Genomic DNA, 21,443 nt, shown 5'->3' with positions numbered 1-21,443 from the left:
AAAACAAGCATCTTTGTACCTTGGCCAGTTGCAGGAATAAGCCAAGAGGCAGATGATGGGGAGGGGTCATATCTCATGTCTCCTTCCAAATATGGTAGCCAGGACACTGTACAACTGATAGGCAGAAAATAAGATTATGGAACTAGATGGGAAGGACTCGGAGAACAAAAGCATTGGTGTTGAGTGTCTGGGCTGCAGGAAGCTATGGAACCAAAGAGGAGAGAATGAGCCCTAGTCCTGGTCACTGACAGGGGGTTGGGTGGGGTTGGGGATATGTGCAGATGACCCTGGTGTGGCAATGCGATTCCAAGTTTAGTCTATAGCAAAGTGGCGTGTGAGGCAAAACGGGAATAAGTATAGAGTGTTTTGGAAAAGATTATTAGATCATTTCCTTTTAAAATGATTTTTATAGTGTGTGCGTGTGTACGTGTGTGTGTGTGTGTGTGTGTGTGTGTGTGTGTGTGAATGCAGTACCCACAGAGGCTAACAGAGGATGTCAGATCCCCTAGCATTGGGGTTACAGGTGGTTATGAGCTACTCAACATGGGTGCTGGGGACCAAACCCAGACCCTCTACAAAAGCAGCAAATGCTCGTCATCACCGAGCAAGCTCTCCAGCCCCTTCGCTGTTTCTTCAAAGCTGACTAAACATGTGTATAGAGAGACACAATCTAGTGTTGTCTGTTCATGACATTTGCATGGATTTACAGGATATTCTTAAAGAAGAATATAAATTTTTCAATAGGAAATTTGTTGTAAAATGATTTTTAGAGTGTGTGTGTGTGTGTGTGTGTGTATGTGTGCGATCGTTCATTAACATTTATGACCGATACTATTAGCAGCGCAAACTCCAAGAAAGGAAACAATGTTTTCACTTACTTCCTTGCACACCACAAGAAAACTCTTCTATGGCTTCTGACTTTGTTCTCTTCATAGAACAAAGAATTCTGAAATATTTTTACAGGAAAAAAGAAAGATCATTTGGTCTTTCACATCAATGAGTAGGTCACAATTTTTAGATTCTAGTCTAGAGGAGTTTATCATTCCTAATGCCACACGTTCCTGAAGCCTAATGCTTTTAATGGCCTTTCTCAGACTTGGTAAAATATCTATTACATTTATGTCACAGATGATATAAGAATAAAGCGTGGCCTGTGAAGAACAGACAATTATGATTTTAGTCAAGGCTATTTCAGGAGAAAAGAGAGGAGGCTTGAGTCTCTACCCAAGTCCACTATGAGAAAATATGGGAGGATTTTCATATACTGGCATGAGAAAGGATGCTGTGGAGACTGTTAAAAGAAAAGCTATGACTAGCATGTTAAAGTGCTTTAAACTTGCAGTTTTGGTTTTTTGTTTTCGTTTTTGTTGTTTTGTTTTGTTTTGACAACAAATGTTGCCCATCCATCTGCCTCAATGACAGAGCCTCATGGAGGCTGGGACACAGGAATTATTCTCTCACAGAGCATTGCAACACAAAGTGATGGGCTCCCAGGATTTTCAGGAAAACATACATGGGTAAGAAAACTGGAAAGATTTTTTTTAATATCTACATATCAAGAGAAATAGTAAACAATTACAAGATTTCTGAGCTCTAAGAGAGGAAGCTTCAGGGCAGGAATATAGACAGACCCTATACAAGGATGAGCCAAGTGAAAAGAGCCTTAGGAAGCCCAGGCCATGGACTAGGACAAGCCAGTGATTTGCATGTTCTCCTGTGAGGGACCAACAAACACTTAGAAATTAATGAAATATGTTATTTGCAATATATTTATTAATATCAGTATTAATCTCAAATCAATAAGAAATGCAAAGACATTCCCAACATGTTTTATGATTAACATAAATTAATTATTAAGAGCCCTTAAATATTGTATTTGAAACATTTCTCTTCTTCCTGAGTTGTTGGTTTTGATGGATCTGAATGGAGAGATTGCCAGTCCATGTCTGGATATTCTTTCTCTTATTTCTGAAATTTCTCACAAACCTGAGATCACATGAGCATATAGGATCTATCTAAGAGGTACTGAGGCAAGTGAAGGTCACACAAAGTTTGAACAGCATCAGCTTCCATCAAAGCTCATTGTGACCAAGATGGGAACTGGAGAAAGAAGCTGAGGCTGTGTGGAAACTGATACCCACTTCTAAGAGGAACTTTTCTTCCCACCATTTCCAGAATCCTCAGGGGACCTTTCCAAATATGCACTCATGAAGTAGCCACTTCCCTTCTCTCCCTTAGTCCTCCCTCTGCTCATGAGCCCAGTCCAGCCCACCTCTTAGTTTTGTACGGCCAATGAGTTAAGAATGATTTTTTTTATGCTTTTAAAAGTTATTTTAAAAAATCAAAAGGTTATAATCTTGTGATACAATAAAATTACAAATTTGCTGTTAATCAATAAAGTTTTATTGAAAAATAACCATGCCCAAAACACTGGTGTATTATCTAGCAAAGCTATCATGAGTGTTAGGTTAGAGTGACAGACTCCTTAAGGTCAAAGTCTGTAGGCCTCTTCAGATAGCTTGCTGGCCACTGGCATTGATATTTTAATCGCCTAATTAAACCTGACATTTTGATAAATAGTACTACCTAGTATCGTTACCATGATTTGCCTACTAGACAAGTGTGACCCTTACCTACTATAACAGGCTGAATAATGTAGCCATTCCCTAAGTGGCTAAGGGAGCAACATGTTTTAATCACCCTATCTCTTATTTACTTCTCAGATCATTCCATGCAAATAGCAGACTCCCTCTGTGGTCTCAAAGGTGATCTCCCTCTAGTTAAACAGAAATACGGTAAACAAAATTGCCTCTCAAGCTGTCCCTGCTGTTTAAAGAATCCCTTTGAAAATTCAATCAACAGAACACTTTTAATTTTGTTTCTCTGGATGTGATTTGGGATTCTCTGACAACAAGGCCAGCAGATTTCTCTCTCTGGCTTTCTTTCTTCCTTGCATGTAAAATTTTCAGGAGGGCTCTGGAAACCAACCTGGAGAGAAGAAATATAAAAGTTGCCTTAATCAGAATTCTGGTCATCCCCACAAGATAGAAGCTCATAAGTCCAGCTAAGTAAGACTCTGCCATACATAACCTAAATCCAGGGCCAATAAATACTGGGGTAGTGTAGCTCAGGACTGTAATTTTTAAAGTGTGGATAGAGTCTGGGGAGATGGCTCAGTCAGTAAAGTGCTTGCCTTGAAAACACAAGAACCTGAATTGGATCCTGGAACCCATAAGTGATGTCAAGTATGATGTAATGCTTGTAATCCCAGTATGGTAGTTTGAGTAAGATTGGCCCCTATGGGCTCATGTATTTGAAGGCTTTGTCTGAAGTTGGTAGAATTGTTTGGAAAGAAGCAAAAGGTGTGGTCCTGTTGGAGAAAGTATGCTAATTGGAACAGGATTTGAGGTTCCACATCATTCCAAGTTCTCTGTCTGTCTGTCTGTCTGTCTGTCTGTCTGTCTCTCTCTCTCTCTCTCTGCCTTATGGATGCCTCATATATAAGTTCTCAACTATTGTAACAGAACCATGTCTGTCTACTGCCATGCTCCCCACCATGATGGTCATAGACTCTCCCTCTGAAATTGTAGCCCCCATAAAATCTTCTATAATTACCTTGGTCATTGTATCTTATCACAGCAATAAAAAGCTAATTAAAACACCCAATGTTAAGAAGGTAAGAAATAGGCGAATCCCAGGACTCTGATGATCCAGCCTAGTCTACTTGGTGAGTTCCAGGCTGGTGAGAGACCTTGTCTTTTAAAAAACATATGTATAGTGCCTTTCTGTTTCATTCATTAATTTTTTTATTAGAATGAAGTACGCTTCTTTAACTTTCCTTATTAAAAAATAGTAGATGGTGAGAAATGAAGAATGACACCTAAGGTTATTCCCTGACCCCTACACATGCCTGTATATACATGTAATCAAACACAGATGTGCACATGCACACAGACATACATGGGGATGGACACAAAGACACACACACACACACACACACACACACACACACACACACACACACACACACACACACACACACACACACAACTGGATGGACGTAAGTAGGACAGGCATGGAATTCTAATGGCATCTATGGCTTTACCATTCTCGCTACTTCCTTAGCCCCTCACCCTGTAAGCATAAACTAGGCACTCAATAAAGAATTATGTAGCAAATACTAGTAACATGAACAGACCCCACCAAGCATTCTTTCTGGGGCCTTTTGGATCAGTAATTAATCGACAAAAGAAAGCTGAGTCTTTCCTCTTTAATAAACTCAGTATGTCTCATTGTCCAACTGTGGTATCTGCATTGGCCTCCTCTAATGAAGTCTGAGATGGTCACCATTTCCTACCGGGCACATTCACCACATGAAATTCTCTTATTGAAAAGCAGTGGAGAATTAGGTGCTGAGCAGTGGCCAGCCTGGCCAGCCCTGCTGCGTGCAATAGGATCAGTGATTTGGGGCAAAGCACAGTTCAACGGTCCAGTCAGCTGTCTTGATGATTTGTGCCAATCACAGAGGTCAGGCACAGCTTCCAGAGATGGGACACAGCCAGACTGACTTTTACAGTCACCCAAGTGATTAACTTTACTGTGGCCCTGAACTCTGTTGTAGCAATTCTTTCATCGTCATTGTTTTGATGGATGGGAGTGGAGAGGCCAGTAATAAAGGGCATCCGAGCTTGTTGCCTTCCCTCCCCGAGAACGTGTTGAGACAGGAGAAGGAAAATCTAAGATTTAAGCTCACCTGAATATCTCAGTAGCTTTGCTGGACAAAGTGATCTTACACTACTTAACAAAGTTCTCTAAGCTTCTAGAAGGCAAAATTTCCATCTTCAGCTTCCGTGTTTTCTCCACGGGAGTTAGAACAGGAGTGGCGTTTTAACCTTTGTTCACCACGTGTGATTCTGAGGATGGCAATTCACTGAACAGTTGGAAATTTTAATTGAGTGAAAAGTCGTCAAAAGTCTTCAACTTACGCCGCTATTCGGCTGTGGCTCTGTTAAGAACAGGAGCTTCAAAGACGAAGAGGTACATACCTCATACATCTACTTCGCAAATTAAGGAGAGCTTCTAGTGTGCCAAGACTCTGCAAAATGAAATTTGGTATTTATAGACCACTGATGTAGACAGAAACCCTTGCTCCCAGTCACTCCTGCACCTACTCATTATTTTATACTTTTATAAAGAAACTAAAAGCCAGGACAGTAGCACATGTGCTGCCTGCAATGGTTTTCTTCCAGTTGCCAATTTAATGAGAGGTAGAATCAGCTGGGAAAGGAGTTTCATTGAGGGGGTGGTCTAGATCAGGCTCACCTGTAGGCATGTCTGGGGGCGGGGGTGTTGTCATCATGACACTAACTGGTATGGGACGACCCTGTGTAAAAGTGGGCAGCACCACTCCCTAAGTTGGGATTGTGAACTGTGGAAAAAGTAAAATGAAAAGAAGAAAAGGAGACAGCAAGCTGAGCACGCGTGCTCTCTGCTCTTGACTAGGGATATGGTCAGCTGTTTAAAGTTCTTGATACCTTCATTGTTGTACAATGAAACTCTCTCTAGAAGCCAATGTCGTCAGGTATTAGTTTTATCACAGCAAAAGGAACCAAAGCTAAGGCATTGCCTATGGAGTTTGTGTGTGTGAGGCTTTCACACTGTCCCCTTCTTTGTATTAGATACATCTGATTCCAACTCTATATTTACTAACACAACTCCATACTCTCGACAGCCAAATACTTTTATGGAGAGCACAGTCCCACACTGACACAGTCCTGATGACAGCAGCAAGAAGTAGGAACTCAGTTTTTATAATAATAGCAGAGATAGATCATAAAATCCTTTAAAAGCAATCAATCCCCTTCAGATTATTAAGTCTGTGCTTGCTTCCCAAAGGAAAATGTCTTTTTAAAATGTTTTTTAAACACATACACCAGCTGTTTCCATCCTATGGCTGGAAATTAATAAATCTGTCATTAATTTTCTGGGGATTCAGGGTAGTATGCGGGACTAAAGCAAGGGGTAAAATGTGTTTTCTTCTGCTGATACACTGCGGTACTTATATAGAGAAATGGTGGGAATTCGTTTCTCTGTAGAATAACTCCAGATACTCTAATAGGACAATTGCACCATTTCCTGTCATTCCAGGGGTAGGGTGGGTGACTTACCTGAAGAACAGGGATGGTATTAAAGACCCAGAAATGGACTCTGAACCACTGTCATGTCCTGTGGTTTTGTAGTTCTGTGACTTTGGACAGTGGTTGACATCAGTGCTCCTCTGCCTTTGTAGAATGGGAACAGTAACTTTTATGGATAGTTGAGAGGATTACATTGAATGTGGTTTGATTCTTATTTCTCTTATTTCCAACTCCCTGTCTTGTGTTTTCTTGGTACAGAGGGAAAAATTCATAAAACTACTGGACCAGTTGCATAACTCCTTAAGGATTGATCTGTCAAAGTACAGGGTAGGTACATCATAGTTTCCCTTAAGGTATGGAAATCTGCTTTTCTCTAGGTAATTTCTTCCCTTAAGGCAGGGAAATCTGCCTTTCTCTAGGTAATTTCTCACCATAGTTATCATTGCCCATCCTGTAATGGAAAAGTAGTGCTGATTTTGAGTCTCATACATTGGAAGCAATCCTCGAGAGATCTGTTGTTGTTCTTGTACTCAGCGTGCACATAAACCCCAACAATAACAATACTTTGTGTGTGTACAGCTGGATCTTGGAATTCTTAACAACCATCTTGTGGAGCACCCCTGAGCTAATCATCAAAAGAACACAAGGTCCAGTCTCATTTTGAGAATGTATTTATAAAAAGTCTGAAGTCATAATTGCAGATGCTTTTTTATAACTTATATTCACCTATGTTTTATTGAATATTTTCTTATTTTTATATATGTGGATCCTATATTCATTTTTAATTAATCTCTTAATGATGAATAGATAAATTGTTAGATAGATGAATAGATAAGTTGATGGATGGGCAAATAGATAGATGAAAATATAAGTTGATATGTATAGATAGATGGTGACTAAATATAGCAGGGATGAATATATATGATGAATGGGTGGATAAGTGGAGAGATGAGTTGATTGATTGATAGATAGATTACAGATAGATAGACAGACACACAGACAAATAATTGCATATTTCTGAAAATTGCAAACTGAATTTTTTCAAGGTCTAATTGCATGTTGAAAGTAACATCATTATACAAAGACAACATCACACATACCTGCCAGCTATAGAAGATATTTCAGGGCAAGAAGAGCCTTGAACACAACTTATGTGTCATGATGTAGCCACTAAGCCCACTCAAGGTCATCAGACATATCCGGGAGTCAGTTTGGGATTCTCTGATGACTGCAGAGAGCCTATGCGAAAACAATCATCAGTTAATAAAAGAGTTTTCTTGTGGTTAAAATCATGTGTTCTCTCAAGTACTGTTATAAAGGCACTTTGGTTTTCCTCCAGAATTCAGAATATCTGTAATTTTAAAGTGACCTGTCTCAAGGCACCTCAGTATAGAGAAAGTCATGTCTCAAATTCATCACATTTCAGATCTTGGAATACAATCTTATTTTCTATAACTAGAAGTTTCCTTGTGGCTGAACAGTAAACATTACCACCTGTACTGTGTCCAAAGTAACTTTTGAAAATTAAACCCATCTTTGGAGAATAAGAGGATTTAAATATATACTAATATCCTTTCTTTGAAAAAATATTTTATAAGCAGAAATTAATCTTTTAACATTGCATAACTGATAACGTAGTGTACTTTTAAAACTTTGTCTTTTTTGATGAACAGTTTAATCCATTGATATGATGAGTTTGATCATTTTTCAGCCCTCCATTCTCCATTCTCATAGTTCTCTCTCTCCTGCTGGAGCACTTCTTATCAACAAGCCCCCTACCTACTGTCATATCTTCATTTTGTATGTGACACACTGAGTTTAATTAGGGTTTCTTGTCTGAGTATGGGTAGGAGGTTATTTACCGGAATATTGCAACCCATCAGTGGCTGCTACACTGTTGAAGAAAATGATACCCTGAGGAAGAATAAAAGGGTCTGGATTTCTGAGATGAATAGCAGAATATTTTTAAAACTTCTAGTTTTCAGAATGTTCTGTGATAAAAATTTAGAAGGAATAATAGTTTTTATAAATTATTAACTTTTATATGACCTACCTCCTGCTTTTAATTTTTTCACGGTGAGTTTGTTTATATTGGCTTCCACACTGCTGGTTATATGTCAACAACCTTACCCATCTCTGTTTCCTTTTTAACCAGGAAAACTTTCCAGCCAGCAACAGTGAGAGACTACAGGACCTAAAGTCCACTGTGGACCTGCTGACCAGCATCACCTTCTTCCGGATGAAGGTATCTCATCTCATTCCCACAATGTCTTGGTGTCACATCACAACACATTTGTCCCTTGACAGAGCTGGTCTTTATCCTGCTCCTGACCACGTCCAGCCAGAAATCCTGGGCTATATGACTTTCCCAAAATAGGGTTTATCAAAGAAACAAGTTTTCTAGTCACTTTACCCTGATACATTGGATCAGAACTAGATATGTCTTAAAGGATGCTCTTTCAGTAATGATACAAGACACTTTTTAAGAAATAGCAAAGTTATGATAAGTCAAAGTAGAGCTACATTTAAGTGTTAGCTGAGATGGTTTGCTAAGTTTTTACTGCAGGAAGAGCTGATTCCTCTTCACCTGATGGTGCCAGTGCCTTGGCAATACTTGTATGAGAACCAGTCACGTGATTTCTTGGTACACTTGGCTATAAGCTACCAAATTCTCTAGGCATTTCTGTTTTGATATATTCCTTCCTTAATATCAACTTCTGGACATTCATAATTTAGAAAAGCCGTTGATTTATATTAAGCCTTTCAAACACAGCTTTCCAGGATGTAGACATATTATTCTTTTCTCTTTGAAACAGAGTAACATGAGTGTTGGTCAGCAAGTCCTAAGACATCAAGCAAAACAACATTCCAGGCTATTTTTCTCGCTCACCATTAGTTCTGTTAGTTACAGCACTAAAACCATAAAATAATAAGAATAAATAGTATTTCATAACAGATAAAAACAAAAGCAACTAATGATCATTAGTTGTCAGGACCCATTGGCAACTGTAGTAAACAGAATTTGTATCTGTTCTGATCTAGTAGTACCAATGATACAGAGAATGCTAGACAGACCTGGTCAAGGTTCAGATGAAACGCTTACTGGGTTTTGCCACTGCAGGAGGATGAGAGGGTAGGAACAATGGAGTGCCACTCCAGTGATAAGTATCTGCCCATGTCCCCCCATCATGACTATACTGATGATTATGATTCTGTCTAGTTCACTAGTAAAAGGTACAAAGAGAACATCCTCAAGTATGACAAAGCCCAATCCACCCATCAGTGTGCTAATTATCCTCTTCTTTCTTTTGTATTGTTGACTGTCACATAGAGTCTGTTTTCCAGAAACAATGACCCTGTGCTTTGCACTTTGTGCCCTCCCTTCCCCTCCTCTTAGGCACTAACACACTGGCTAGATTCCTCCCCATGCTGCTGAATCACCAGCTTCATTTGGCTCACTCTATACTATTATCAATTTTACTTGTAATGTCTTTAAAGCGTTTCTCCATGGTGGAGAGATGGTTCGGCAGTAAAGAACACTTTCTGCTCTTCCAGAGGACCTGGGCTCTATTCCCAGCACCTACTTTGTTGCTCACAACCATCTGCAATCACAGTTCCAAAGGATCTGATGTCCTCTTCTGACCTTTGTGAAGACCGCGTGCATGTGGTTCACAGACTACATTTAGGGGAACCCATACATACTAATAAGTCTTTAAAAGACTGCCTGACTTCACTCATCACAGATTCAAAACTCTTCGAAATTTTTCTTCCTTCTATTATTTTTTGGGCGGAATTATAATTCAATTACCAATTTCTCCCTCCAAACACTCCCATATACCCCTTCCTCCCATCCTACTCTCTTTCAAATTCATGGCCTTTTTATTTTTTATTAATATTCTCTCTCTCTCTCTCTCTCTCTCTCTCTCTCTCTCCTCTCTCTCTCTCTCTCTCTCTCTCTCTCTCTCTCTCTCTCTCCCTAAATATAAAATATTTGGTATATATAATACTACCAGGGTATGGCACTGGACAACCAACTAGTGTGTTCCTCCCTAAGGAAAACCTCTTCTCCTGCTCCCCTGTCCTCAGTTCCTATGTAAAGTAGAGACTTCATCGGCTTTTCTCCTTCCAGTTCGATATGTCCATTGCCATTATGCCAACTCAGCTCATGTTTGAGCAGTCATGATGGTGAAACTTTATAGGTATGGCTTCTGCTATTACTGAGAGACGCAAACCCACAGCCAGCTCCCTGAGTTACTCTCCTGTTCTATTAACCCTTTTCTGTCTTAATTAACCATAATTAGGCTCTTAACAATATTCTCCATGTCTCCTGTTCCCTTTAACCCTCTCCCTTCGACTTCATCTGCCAACCCTGTCCTTTGTGTTCTTTCTAGTATATCAACCCTTCCATTGCTTTGTTTTTCTCCTCATCATGTGTTGTCGTGCATGTTCTTAACTTGTTTTTTACTCATTAACTCTAGAATTCAAGCCTACAATTAAAGGGGATTCTCTTCATCCCCCGACGTGCTCACCACAGTACTATTGCTATCAGACACATAGTGATGGCTTAGCACTTGTCAGCTGATGAAATAGAACTGAGGACATGTTGTTCCTGGTCATGTGAGATGCCTCTGCTTGGATGTTTACAACCATAGACATTTTTAGGAGAACACTATCTCAGAAAGTTAAATACTTTAAAAATTTACACCTCTGCAATGATGGTACACACCTTTAATCCCAGCACTCAGGAAGCAGAAACAGGTGAATCTCTGAGTTTGAGGCCAGCCTGGTCTATAGAGTAAGTTTCACAACAGCCAGGGCCATACAGAGAGAAACAATATCTCAGAAAACAACAACGACAATGAAACCATCTTACATTTATTTATTGAGGGGCAACATGGGTGCACGCATGGAGATCAGAGGGCAGCTTGCAGAACTCAGTCATTATTCCACTGTGTCCTTTCCAGGGCTTAAATTCAGGTCATCAGAGTAGGTCACAGTCTCCCTTATCCACCTAGCCATATCACCTGCCTAACAGAAAGATTTCTCGGGCTGTGTATTTTAAACATAGTCAAATTGACTATACATCACTTGAAGATGGTTGAAATGGTTTTATGGGTTTGCAGGGCTCTGCTGTTTTTAAGAAAATGATTTGTCTGCCAGGTCCTGGAGCTGCAGAGCCCCCCAAAGGCCAGCGCAGTGGTGAAGGATTGTGTCAGGGCTTGTCTGGATTCCACGTACAAGTATATCTTCGACAACTGCCACGAACTCTATTCTCAGCTGATAGACCCGGTAAGAGGAGAAATGCGGTTTTATGAGCGCCGCCGTTCTGCTTCTAATATCTGTTCCAATGCATTTACAATAGCAGAAAATGGGGAACTGTGCTCATTTACTCTCACATTAACCACAGGTTTGAGAATTCCCATCTCATGTCTTCCCATTTGAACATCATTTCCCTACATTTGAGCTAATTCATTCCTCACAATAGCTTTGTGTGGCAAAGGTAGATATCATCGTCCCTGTTTTTCAGGTGCATAATTGCATTTAGAAGAATTAAATGTTTCGCTCCAGTTCACAGGGTAGATAGCAGCTCCTTTGAGGGAAACCTGACATTAGGCGAGTATGGCGTTATGTGGAAGATATTCTCCACTCTCTTTTGTTTGTTTCTCTTCTTCTTTTAGTAAACATCTAGAGAAAAAGAAACATTCCATTGAAAATTCAGAGGTGGGGGCTGGGAATGTAGCTCGGTTGGTAGGTTGATTACCTTGCATGCTCAAAGTCATTGCTTTGACCCTAACACTGCTCAAAATTGGCATGGTGGCTCACACCTGTTAACCAGACATTTGGGGGTGGAGACAGAGGGTCAACAGTTCAAGGTCATTCCTAACTACATAATATGTTCAGAAATGTTTGGGCTTATATTGAGTCCTTGTGACCCCAGAATAAGGAAAATGAAAGAAAATGGACAAAGGGGGAAATGTTCAATTGTGGAGACAGCTATATCAGATTTAAAAAGTCTCCTTTGAAACTATTGGTGTGACTATTCTGTATTATTCTCCAAGCACTAGACTCCTCTTTTCACCTTCATAGTGATTAGAGGACTCTAATTATTTTACAGAGCTAAAAGCATAGATATTACAACAGGGGTACTGTTGAGTCTTTATTTGGACAATTAAGTTCATGGAAAAAGTAATTTGATAGCACAGACTGTAATCACCACCAGAGAAGATGGAATTCTGTAGCTGTTGTCCACCAAAAAATTATCCATGCACAGGAGAGAATGTCATACATCTCCGACATTCTGTTAATGGCAGGTGCTGTTGTTACTATCCTTGTTTATTAATGCACACAAGTTCAAACCCTAAGGCTGATCTTACTGTGTGTTCTGATGCTTACACACTAGAATTGGGAGAGCACAGCCTCAGTCGTAGTTTTTCCTCTTCTCTAAAATAGATAGAATGCCTTTGCTGTCTATTTCAGAATTGGGTTATGAAACCAAGACATGCTGCCTAGAGAATCAGAAATCAGTGGGGAAGTATTGGTGATGAGAACTGCTTAAAAACACACAGGAGAGAACCCAATGAAAGTCTCTTAACATAATTCTGTTAAAACACAGACCCAGGTCGAGAGACATTTGTGAAATTTGAAACAACGTTATTAGGAGCTCTGAGCCAACTAAAGCCAATCTTCCATGATTAAGTGCCACGTGTTTTATTCTAAAAGTTAACATTTGAAACCCTCCAGTAAGTCTAGATACTGTCACCTTCGCTAACTTGGATTGGTTTATAGAAATAAATATTATATGTAAGAATTTAAATTTCTAAGATATAACTTAAGATAAATTAATGTTTTATTTATAAGCAGCAGTAGCAATGAGAAGGACATAATGGTGTGGCATAGAGAAAGTAGACTCAATGCTAGACACCTTCTTAGAAAAGTTTTATGGTTAGGGCTATGCTTTCAGGTTTCTTTTCACGATCCCCATGTCAGAACAGTGTGGAAGAGAAGAACTGAGATAAACATGCAGCAAATCACCAAATGTCCTACCAAATATATACCTAGCGTGGTGCTAACCCATAAGTGGAGTCTATGCATATGGTAATTGGTGATTAGCAGAGGCCGGGAGACTGCAGTATCCTTGCTCCAATCTTCACATGCTATTTCAAGAGAAAACAAAAGGATAATAGAATCTTGGGAAGGAATGATTTGGTTCCTTCTCTAATTTCCTTGCTGAGTTTGTTTTTCTCAAATATTCTACATGGTTCTCTATGACTGGGTTCTATTTCCTTACCATTCTTTCAAATGTCTTATTGAAAAATGCATCCCGCTATATTGCTTTTAAAAACAAGAATATATCTTTTGAATTCTGTCTTTGCTTGTTGGATTTTTTTTAAGCAGGGAGATGGTAAGGATGGAAAGGAGAAACAATCTGAACTATAGAGGAAAGTGGTTTCTGAGGCTTTCACCTTAGGTGGGGAAAAGAGTTTAAAGCCATTAGTAAATTCACAGATATACAATAATTCTTTGGTCCCCCCCCTGTCTTTTAGCTTTGTTATGTACCAGATACTGTATTAAGAAAAGGGGGGGAGAAATAAATAAGACTAAAGCAATCACCATGGATTTACTTCTAGCAGGGGGGTAGACATCAAAGCCATAATTACTCCAGTAACTAAAAGGATGTCAAATTCCAGGGAATGAAAAACATAATGTAGTTTTAAAATACATAAAGGGAAGAGCCACAGGACCGGGGAATACAGGAAACGGTTAACTTATTACAGCTGCTGCTGCAAGCCTGTCTACAGGAAGACTGGGCTTAAACACACTGTACTGCCCTCATTCGGTGTGGGGGCTGGTGAGACGGCTCGGTGCTTCTGAGCACTTGTTACCTTGCATGGCATAGTCACGTTCCAATTCCAGGGCACCTAATGCCCCCTTCTAGTCACCCTAAGAACTTCATTCACAGGCTGTACAGACACAAATGTAAGCAAATCTTGAAAAGTCTCAGCGTGGTAGGTTTCTCTCATCAAGTGCCTGTGACTGGACACAGGTTATAACCTACTAAAGCTGTCTTCACTGGGTTACCAATCACATAGACTTGGCCTATACCATTTGGTTCTCTAACCTCATTTAGTTCCTCTTAAAATGCTTTATGTTCCAAGTAGCCAGTCGATTACTTTCTTCTGTCTCACCAGCTGTTCCCCTTTGAGATTTTGTCCCAGCCCTACAAGGATTCACCTATGAGGATTTCGAATGTCAAGCCCCCACCCCAGTGCTTCCCCTTTGCCTCTAGCTGTACATAGGATTCAGTGCAGAAAGTCAAATATCCAGCTGGACCACAAAATTCCAGACAGAAACCAACTTGTCAAAAGTCAGGCATTGGATCCAGGCAAGACAGGATGCAGAATCTTGACCATTTCTTTCATTTTGCAGGCAGCTCTTATGAGACCTAGATGAGAACAGGTTATCCTGCCTGCTTTGTTCAACACAGAACCCGTCTCTGGCTAGGGTGACACTAAGATAATCTTGGAGGAGGTGAAGCTTTGAAAGGAGACCCATTTGAACTCAAATCAAAGTTCCGATCAATTAGGAAGCAACTGAGTCTTAAGCAAATTCCTCTAAGCTTTGATTTCTTTGTTTATTAAGAAGAGGTAATGTTAATTACACTAGCTGCCAAAATTGCTGTGAGAGCTAAATAGGGTAGTGTGTGTGTGTGAGCGCCTTGCCTACAGATGCCTGAGAGGTCAACCTGTGATTCATTCCAGCAACACCTGCTTTGTTCTCGAATTAAAAATTGGCAATGGGACTTGAAAGGAAACTTTGGTTCAGTGCTTTCCGCACAGAGCTCCGTGGTTAGTTATATAGGGGTGGTAGCCACAAAATCCAGTTTCCTGGACCCAGCAATCTCTCTCTGAAACGTAAAAGTTGTTACTTTCCATCTGCTCGCAGGGAATCTTCCAGGTATTTGGTAGCACTGAAATGTGCTCTGTAATTAAGCTTGGCGCCAGAGCTCTATCCAGATCGACACTTCTGCAAATGTGCCGTGACGCCCTCTCCTCTCGGGTGGCTCAGAGTCTGGCATGGGTCCCTTTCATAACTGTCACAGCAGCAAGGCTGCAGTAGCCAAACCATCACCCTCTCTCACAGGGAAACCTCCACTTTTGCCCTTGCTCAAGGAACATGAAACAGGAATGCTACAAAGTCTTGCATAAAATCATCACGATAGGGGCTTCAAGGCTTAAGAGCACTTACTGCTCTCACGGAAGACTGGGCTTAATTCTCAGCAGTCACTAGGGAGTCTCAAACCACCTGTAAGTTCACTCCAGGGGATCTGATGTCCTCTTCTGACCTCTGCAGACGCTGTATTCACACATGCACAGAAGCACAAACATACATGGTTAAAAATAAAAGTAAAAATTCCAAGATTATGACAATATTTACCTGTGCATCCTTTCCAAAGGATTACATTTAAATAGACCACTTATATTTGTGTGTGTATGGTGTGCGTGCGTGTGTGTGTGTGTGTGTGTGTGTGTGTGTGTCTCCCTAGTTTATGCAAATGGTAGCATACCATGAAATATTGCATGGAGCCTTATTTCATTTTCTGTGTGTTAGAGATGGTCCCATAGTTAATGCACAAGAATATTCTGATATTTCATATTTGCATAGCATGGTATTTGATGGACACCTCATAGTTTATTTAACTCTTCCCTCTTGATAGAAATTTAAATTATTTCATGTTACATTATTTAAAACGACCCTGGGAAAATCTTATGTGTAATTTTGTGTCTTGTCAAAGGAAGTGTATCTCTTAGAATTCTAAGAGATATGTTTGATTGATGAGAAACAGATTTACAATTTTAAGAGATACTAACAAATTACCCTCCAGAGAGGTTTTAAAGTATTTTGGACACTGCAGTAATAATCTATAGCAGGGTCTTTTCCCTATAGAGAAACCATAAAAAGTCCTACAAAAGCTAATATCTCAGGCCATCTGGGCAGCTCTAAAAAGTAGATTGCATAATTAATAAACCAGTTTCATTTCCTGTCATTCTGGAGTTTGAAGAGGCCCAGACTATGACTCTAGCATGTTTGGTGTATGTGTGACCTGCTGTCTCCTTCCCAGGCTTCACCTTCGAGGCGCGCCTCTCTTAGCTGAGGAGCTAGGTGTCTCCTGCCTACCCCTTCATACGGACCCTGTCTCATGAGAGTAAGAGCTCCTCACCTTGATCATCGCTCTATAAAGGCTCAGTGTCAGAATGTTTTCTCATTGGATTTAGATCCAGTATATGAATTTTATGGACACTAACCTCAGCACATAATGACAGCAGTTGTTTTGATTTTTTCTTAATTTGATAGATATGGACTAATGAGTTGTTTTTTATTTAATATTGATGTTTATTGATGTTTAAACATGTTTCATATATTAGAACTCCTATACTTGATCAAAGCGTATGATAATTTTGATCAGTAGAATTTTTATTCTATAGTAAAGAAGTTGAAATTGTGTTCTGATAAGGGCTACAGTGAGAATTTCTTTAAATTATGCCTAGTGGTTTGCTTTCTAATTTTATTCTGTCAGTTGTATCAACACAGCTTGTAAGTTATGTCTTGGTGAGAATTACCATCCTTGCTGCAAAATTAGCTTTAAAACCTAGTCACATTTTTCTGTCTGAGATATTAGACATAGACTAATATAGACCTTGTTATTGTGATTTTAATGGATATTTTATGTATTTACATTTCAAATGTTATCTCCTTTCCCCTCTCTCCCATCCCCTTCCCCTGCTTCTATGAAGATGCTCCCCCTCTCACCTACCCACTCCCACCTCAACACCCTGGCATTACCCTACACTAGAGAAATGAGCCGTCACAGGACCAAGGGCTTCTCCTCCCATTGGTGCCCAACAAGGCCATCCTCTGTTACATATGCAACTGGAGCCATGGGTCCAACCATGTGTACTTTTTTGGTTAGTGCTTTAGTTCCCAGGAGCTCTAGGGGGTCTGGTTGGTTGATATTGTTGTTCTCCCTATGGGGTTGCAAACCCCTTCAACTCCTTCAGTCCTTTCTCTAACTCCTCCATTGGAGTCCCTGTGCTCAGTCAGATAGTTAGCTGCAAGCATCCTCATCTGTGATATATGCATGTAGACTTTTTTGATGTTTGGATGCCTGACTTCCCTAGAAGTTATCCTGCTATGGAGTGTGGTGAAACATTGCCTTAAAGTAATGTTTCATTGAAAGTTTGTAAACAAAAGTATGAATTATAGAAGAGTATTAAATCAACAAATAACATTCCTGCCTTGCCTTGCATCCATCCTGAAATACAGCCTAGAGAGCAGCGGAAGGACTGTCTTGTTTTCTTCCCCCATCCAGCAGGACTCTGTAAATTGGTTCCATGAAATATTAAACTTGAAAATAGTTGTAAAGTCCCACGTCAGGGATAAAGTGGCTTTCTCAATTCTAGACTTACTACAAGAAATCCTTTTTGAAGGCGAGAGAGCCAGCTATTTAATTAGAAGTGTAAAATTATACAGACTTTTTGCACACTGATAAATTTTAAATGATAAGACAGAAATTAGTTCTCTTTTAACTGATTTATTAGGGGAAAATTTAAAAATTCAGAAAATAAACTAGTTGGTAAGAGTGGAATTTTTAGGAGAAAGCCATTGTGAAGCTAATCACTGAGAAAGGCAGAAGGAAATCCCGGTGGAGTCCCTCAGTGGCCATGGCCGTTCAATTCCGCTTTCTCTTACAACTGTACTTCTCATTGGAATTGGTTTTCTTCTTCAAAAGAATATTTCTATTTCTTTCTTGGCTTTTCTCAAAGAAACATGTAGTCTTGGCCGTGGTAATGGTAGAGGTGTACCAAGATGCCTTCATTTTAAAGGAAAAATAAACATTTGGAGGATTTTTAAATTCAAACAGCCCTCTAGAATCTTCTCATAATTCACTTAAATCCTGATGTTGGACCAAGGAAAGACAAAGTACTCAGGGTAGAAGCCAATAAGGAAATGCATCAGTTGAGACTAGGCTAGGGATACAGCTGTGCTCCTATATCACCTTTAATCTTATGTACCCCACAAATGTGCCTGTCTGTGCCCCTGTTCTCTGACCTCCTCCTGTTCCACGTGAGCAATGCTCTAGATACTCTTCGGACCGAGCGTTAACTCATTCACCTCCCAAGTTCATTTCCTGTTCCACTGTTTGCAAAGTGGCGGAGTCCAGGATCCACTGCATCAGCAGCTCCTAGAGAGTATTTAGGGAAACACACGCTCAGGCCCCGCCCACCAGCTCTGATACAGAAGGTTTTGAGGGTAAGACCCACCAAAGGGCTCAACCAGCCCTGCATGAGAGTCCACCATTCCATCATCGTTGTTTGAGAGTCATGGACGTACTGCGTGGCTCAGAAAAGTAAAGGGTAGGTTTAAACAACAGACAGAAAAGAGCCTGGAGGAGTAAGGCTGGGGTGCACGGGAGCAGAAGGTCCAGACAGAGTGTTATTTAAAAAAGAAAAAAAAATGAGTTCGCATCTGTGCACGATCTCAGACTTGGGAGGGGGTCTGATGCAACCAGAAAGCACATCTGGAGCAGCTGTTACCAACCTCAAAGCAGAGCTGACCCCGAGGCCCAGTGAGTATGACGGTATTACCATTCATTTGACACAAGTAACTAAGCAGCGAATTCTGTAGGGGATGCATTGTGGGGGTCCCTTTTTTCTGACAGGTAAGGCCAAGAAGTGAAAGACGTGTGAGAAGAAGCCAAGTTTAATCGTTTGGATTTGTCCTGAAAGAACTGTGGAGCCTGTAGGAATTTTAAATAGGAGGCTTGCGTGATCAGATTCACATTTGTAAAGATGGGCTGACAGCAGCAGAGACTTAATTGGAGGAGCAGGATTGGGAGCACGGAGAGCAGCTCATGGGCCGCTCGGTTATCTTGCTCCATTACGGGTTCTAATAGAACACGATTTAGATGACTTGTTCTTTCTAGAATAATTCATTTACAAAACTACGTGGTAGCTGTGTGGTGTGTGTTGGGGCGCACTAGCGCACGCAGATGATAAGCATCTCACCTCTGAAAAAGTGTTCTTCAGTTTGGGGATCCGTGGCAACGTGGGTATTTATAGACTGTACCATGAAAATAAGCTATTTTGAGCCCATTTGAAAAAAAAATCAAACAAAAATCATATATTTGTGTTGAAGCAAGTTTAAATTCTTGGGGTTTTTTTGTTTTTTTTTTGTTTTTGTTTTTGTTTTTTTGTTTTTCATTTGGGATGAAATTATATCCATCTGGCACAGGTACTTTCTCTCTGAATGCTGATAAGAAACTCCAGCCTGACCTTCGCTATCCGTGATTGTTGTGAAAGTAAGAAAAGGAGTCTTTGGCTTAACTGATACAACATAGAACAAGAAGAAACCAGATCCAGTGGGGGGAAATAAACACATGTATCTTTGTTGTTAAAGAACGCAGAAGTGCAGCATTATCTGTTAGTGATGTAGGCCCTAGAAGCTAGTTCAGTTTTCTTTCTTTTCCTTCCTTCCTTCCTTTCTTCCTTCCTTCCTTCCTTTCCTTTCCTTTCCTTCTTTCTTTCTCCTTTCTTTCTTTCTTTCTTTCTTCCTTTCTTTCTTTCTTTAGTGTTCTTGGACACAGGGGCCTGTGGGGTTTAGTGACATTCTATACAATTTCAAATTCAATCTAGTATCAAATGTCAAGGGCTCTTGTAATTTGATTGATCTAATGGCAGTTCATGCTTTCAGAGAGAGACAATAAGATTTCAATTCGATAATACTTCACACGGAACCCAGCCCAAATGAATCTAAAGCAAACACCTAGAGTTGTGGTGGAAAATGTGGTCCTATATTAAGTTTTATGCACAGCCGTCAGTAAAGAGATACATGCCTGATTATACTAACTGTATGCTTTCATTAGCCACATAACAGATCTTTGTCGATGGAATCTGTCTTGAAAATGCTAGTAACACACTTAGCTAGTGATTTGATTCTTAGCGATGGACCCTTACATGGAGTAGGAAACCATGAATGAGCCTAGCTGTAACACACTCGAGCCGGTGCCAGTGGACATCAATGCACTCACGCTGGGTTGTAACCACTGTTCAGACCCCTCTGTGGTGCACACTGACACTCACCCTCACACTGTACCGCCTACAAATGAGTGTGTGTGTGTGTGTGTGTGTGTGTGTGTGTGTGTGTTATGTTTATCGTGTGCATGTGAGAGCGCAATGGCTGTAGAGGCCAGAAGAGGGCATTAGATGCCCAGGAGCTGGAGTCACAGGCAGTTATGAGCTGCTTGATGTGAGTGCTGGGAACTGAACCCAGGTCCTACATCCTCTTAATGCCTGAGCCATTAAGCTGCTAGGATTGTTTAATTTACATACAAATCTGTAGTGTACAATGGACACATTCCCTCCTCTCACTTACACTCCCCCTTGAGTCACTGTTCTCCTAGATTCGCATTCACTCCATGTCTTGTATGCACGCAAGCTTTTATGTATCTACATGAAATCTAGGATTAACTTTCCAGGTGTGGTTGAGATATAGAAACTTATAATCATACATATAGATACAACACACACACACACACACACACACACACACACACACACACACACACACACCAAGGAATTTGCAGGTACATAAAGATCTATTAGTCCATCACCACCACTTCTAATGTTTCCTTTTTATTTACCAAAGCTAGTTTCTCCTTTGTTTGCCAGATATCCTGTACAGTCCCTAGGGGTCTGAGACAGCATCAATGGCCACGTTAACTTGTGATTTTTCACATCAGCCATGACTCCTAGGAGATTTGAACTTTGTGACAGAAACATCCAAGTTCCTCCAGTGAGATTTCATATGATAAACTTCCTACCTAGGTTTCCCATTGGCCAGTCACATGGAAATTCTTGACTGCAGCAATAACCCGTGTTGGGAATACAGTGGAAACAGCCTTGGGGATTCCCCAGTTGCTCTGTGGTTTTCCTGGAGACTTGTGCTTGGATCACTCATCTTCTTCACTGGGAAAGCATCTGGGTTTTATAGTGGGCACACTGACCCATCTTAGAGATACTTGGGATTAGGTGGGTCTTCTGCCCTAGGTAGCATGATGGGAGGCTTTATCATTACTTTGTTGTTCCAATGCAGACAATTTCCAGTACTACCTGTGTACGTCATTCCAGTCCCTATTTTATTAATGACTCTCTTTAAGATTAAGCGTCTCTTTCCCAGCTACAGAGGGCTTTAATTTGATTTTAAAAGCATCTGGTTTGTTGTAATTATGCTATTGTTCAGAATTAGCTG

General features: G+C 40.4%; 1 protein-coding gene across 1 annotated transcript in view; it reads left to right on the top strand.

The window, feature by feature from the left end:
• Unc13c (unc-13 homolog C) overlaps positions 1-21,443 on the top strand; it is a 443,880-nt gene that overhangs the window by 244,982 nt on the left and 177,455 nt on the right. Inside the window, exons 14-16 of the mRNA XM_032910033.1 lie at positions 6,396-6,464; positions 8,293-8,382; positions 11,298-11,426. Of these exons, the coding sequence (XP_032765924.1) occupies positions 6,396-6,464; positions 8,293-8,382; positions 11,298-11,426 (288 nt within the window). The remainder of the gene's footprint in view (positions 1-6,395; positions 6,465-8,292; positions 8,383-11,297; positions 11,427-21,443) is intronic.

The sequence above is a fragment of the Rattus rattus genome, chromosome 8 (genome assembly GCF_011064425.1).
Source record: "Rattus rattus isolate New Zealand chromosome 8, Rrattus_CSIRO_v1, whole genome shotgun sequence".
Taxonomy (NCBI): Eukaryota; Metazoa; Chordata; class Mammalia; order Rodentia; family Muridae; genus Rattus; species Rattus rattus.
This window is presented reverse-complemented; position numbering and strand designations above follow the sequence as displayed.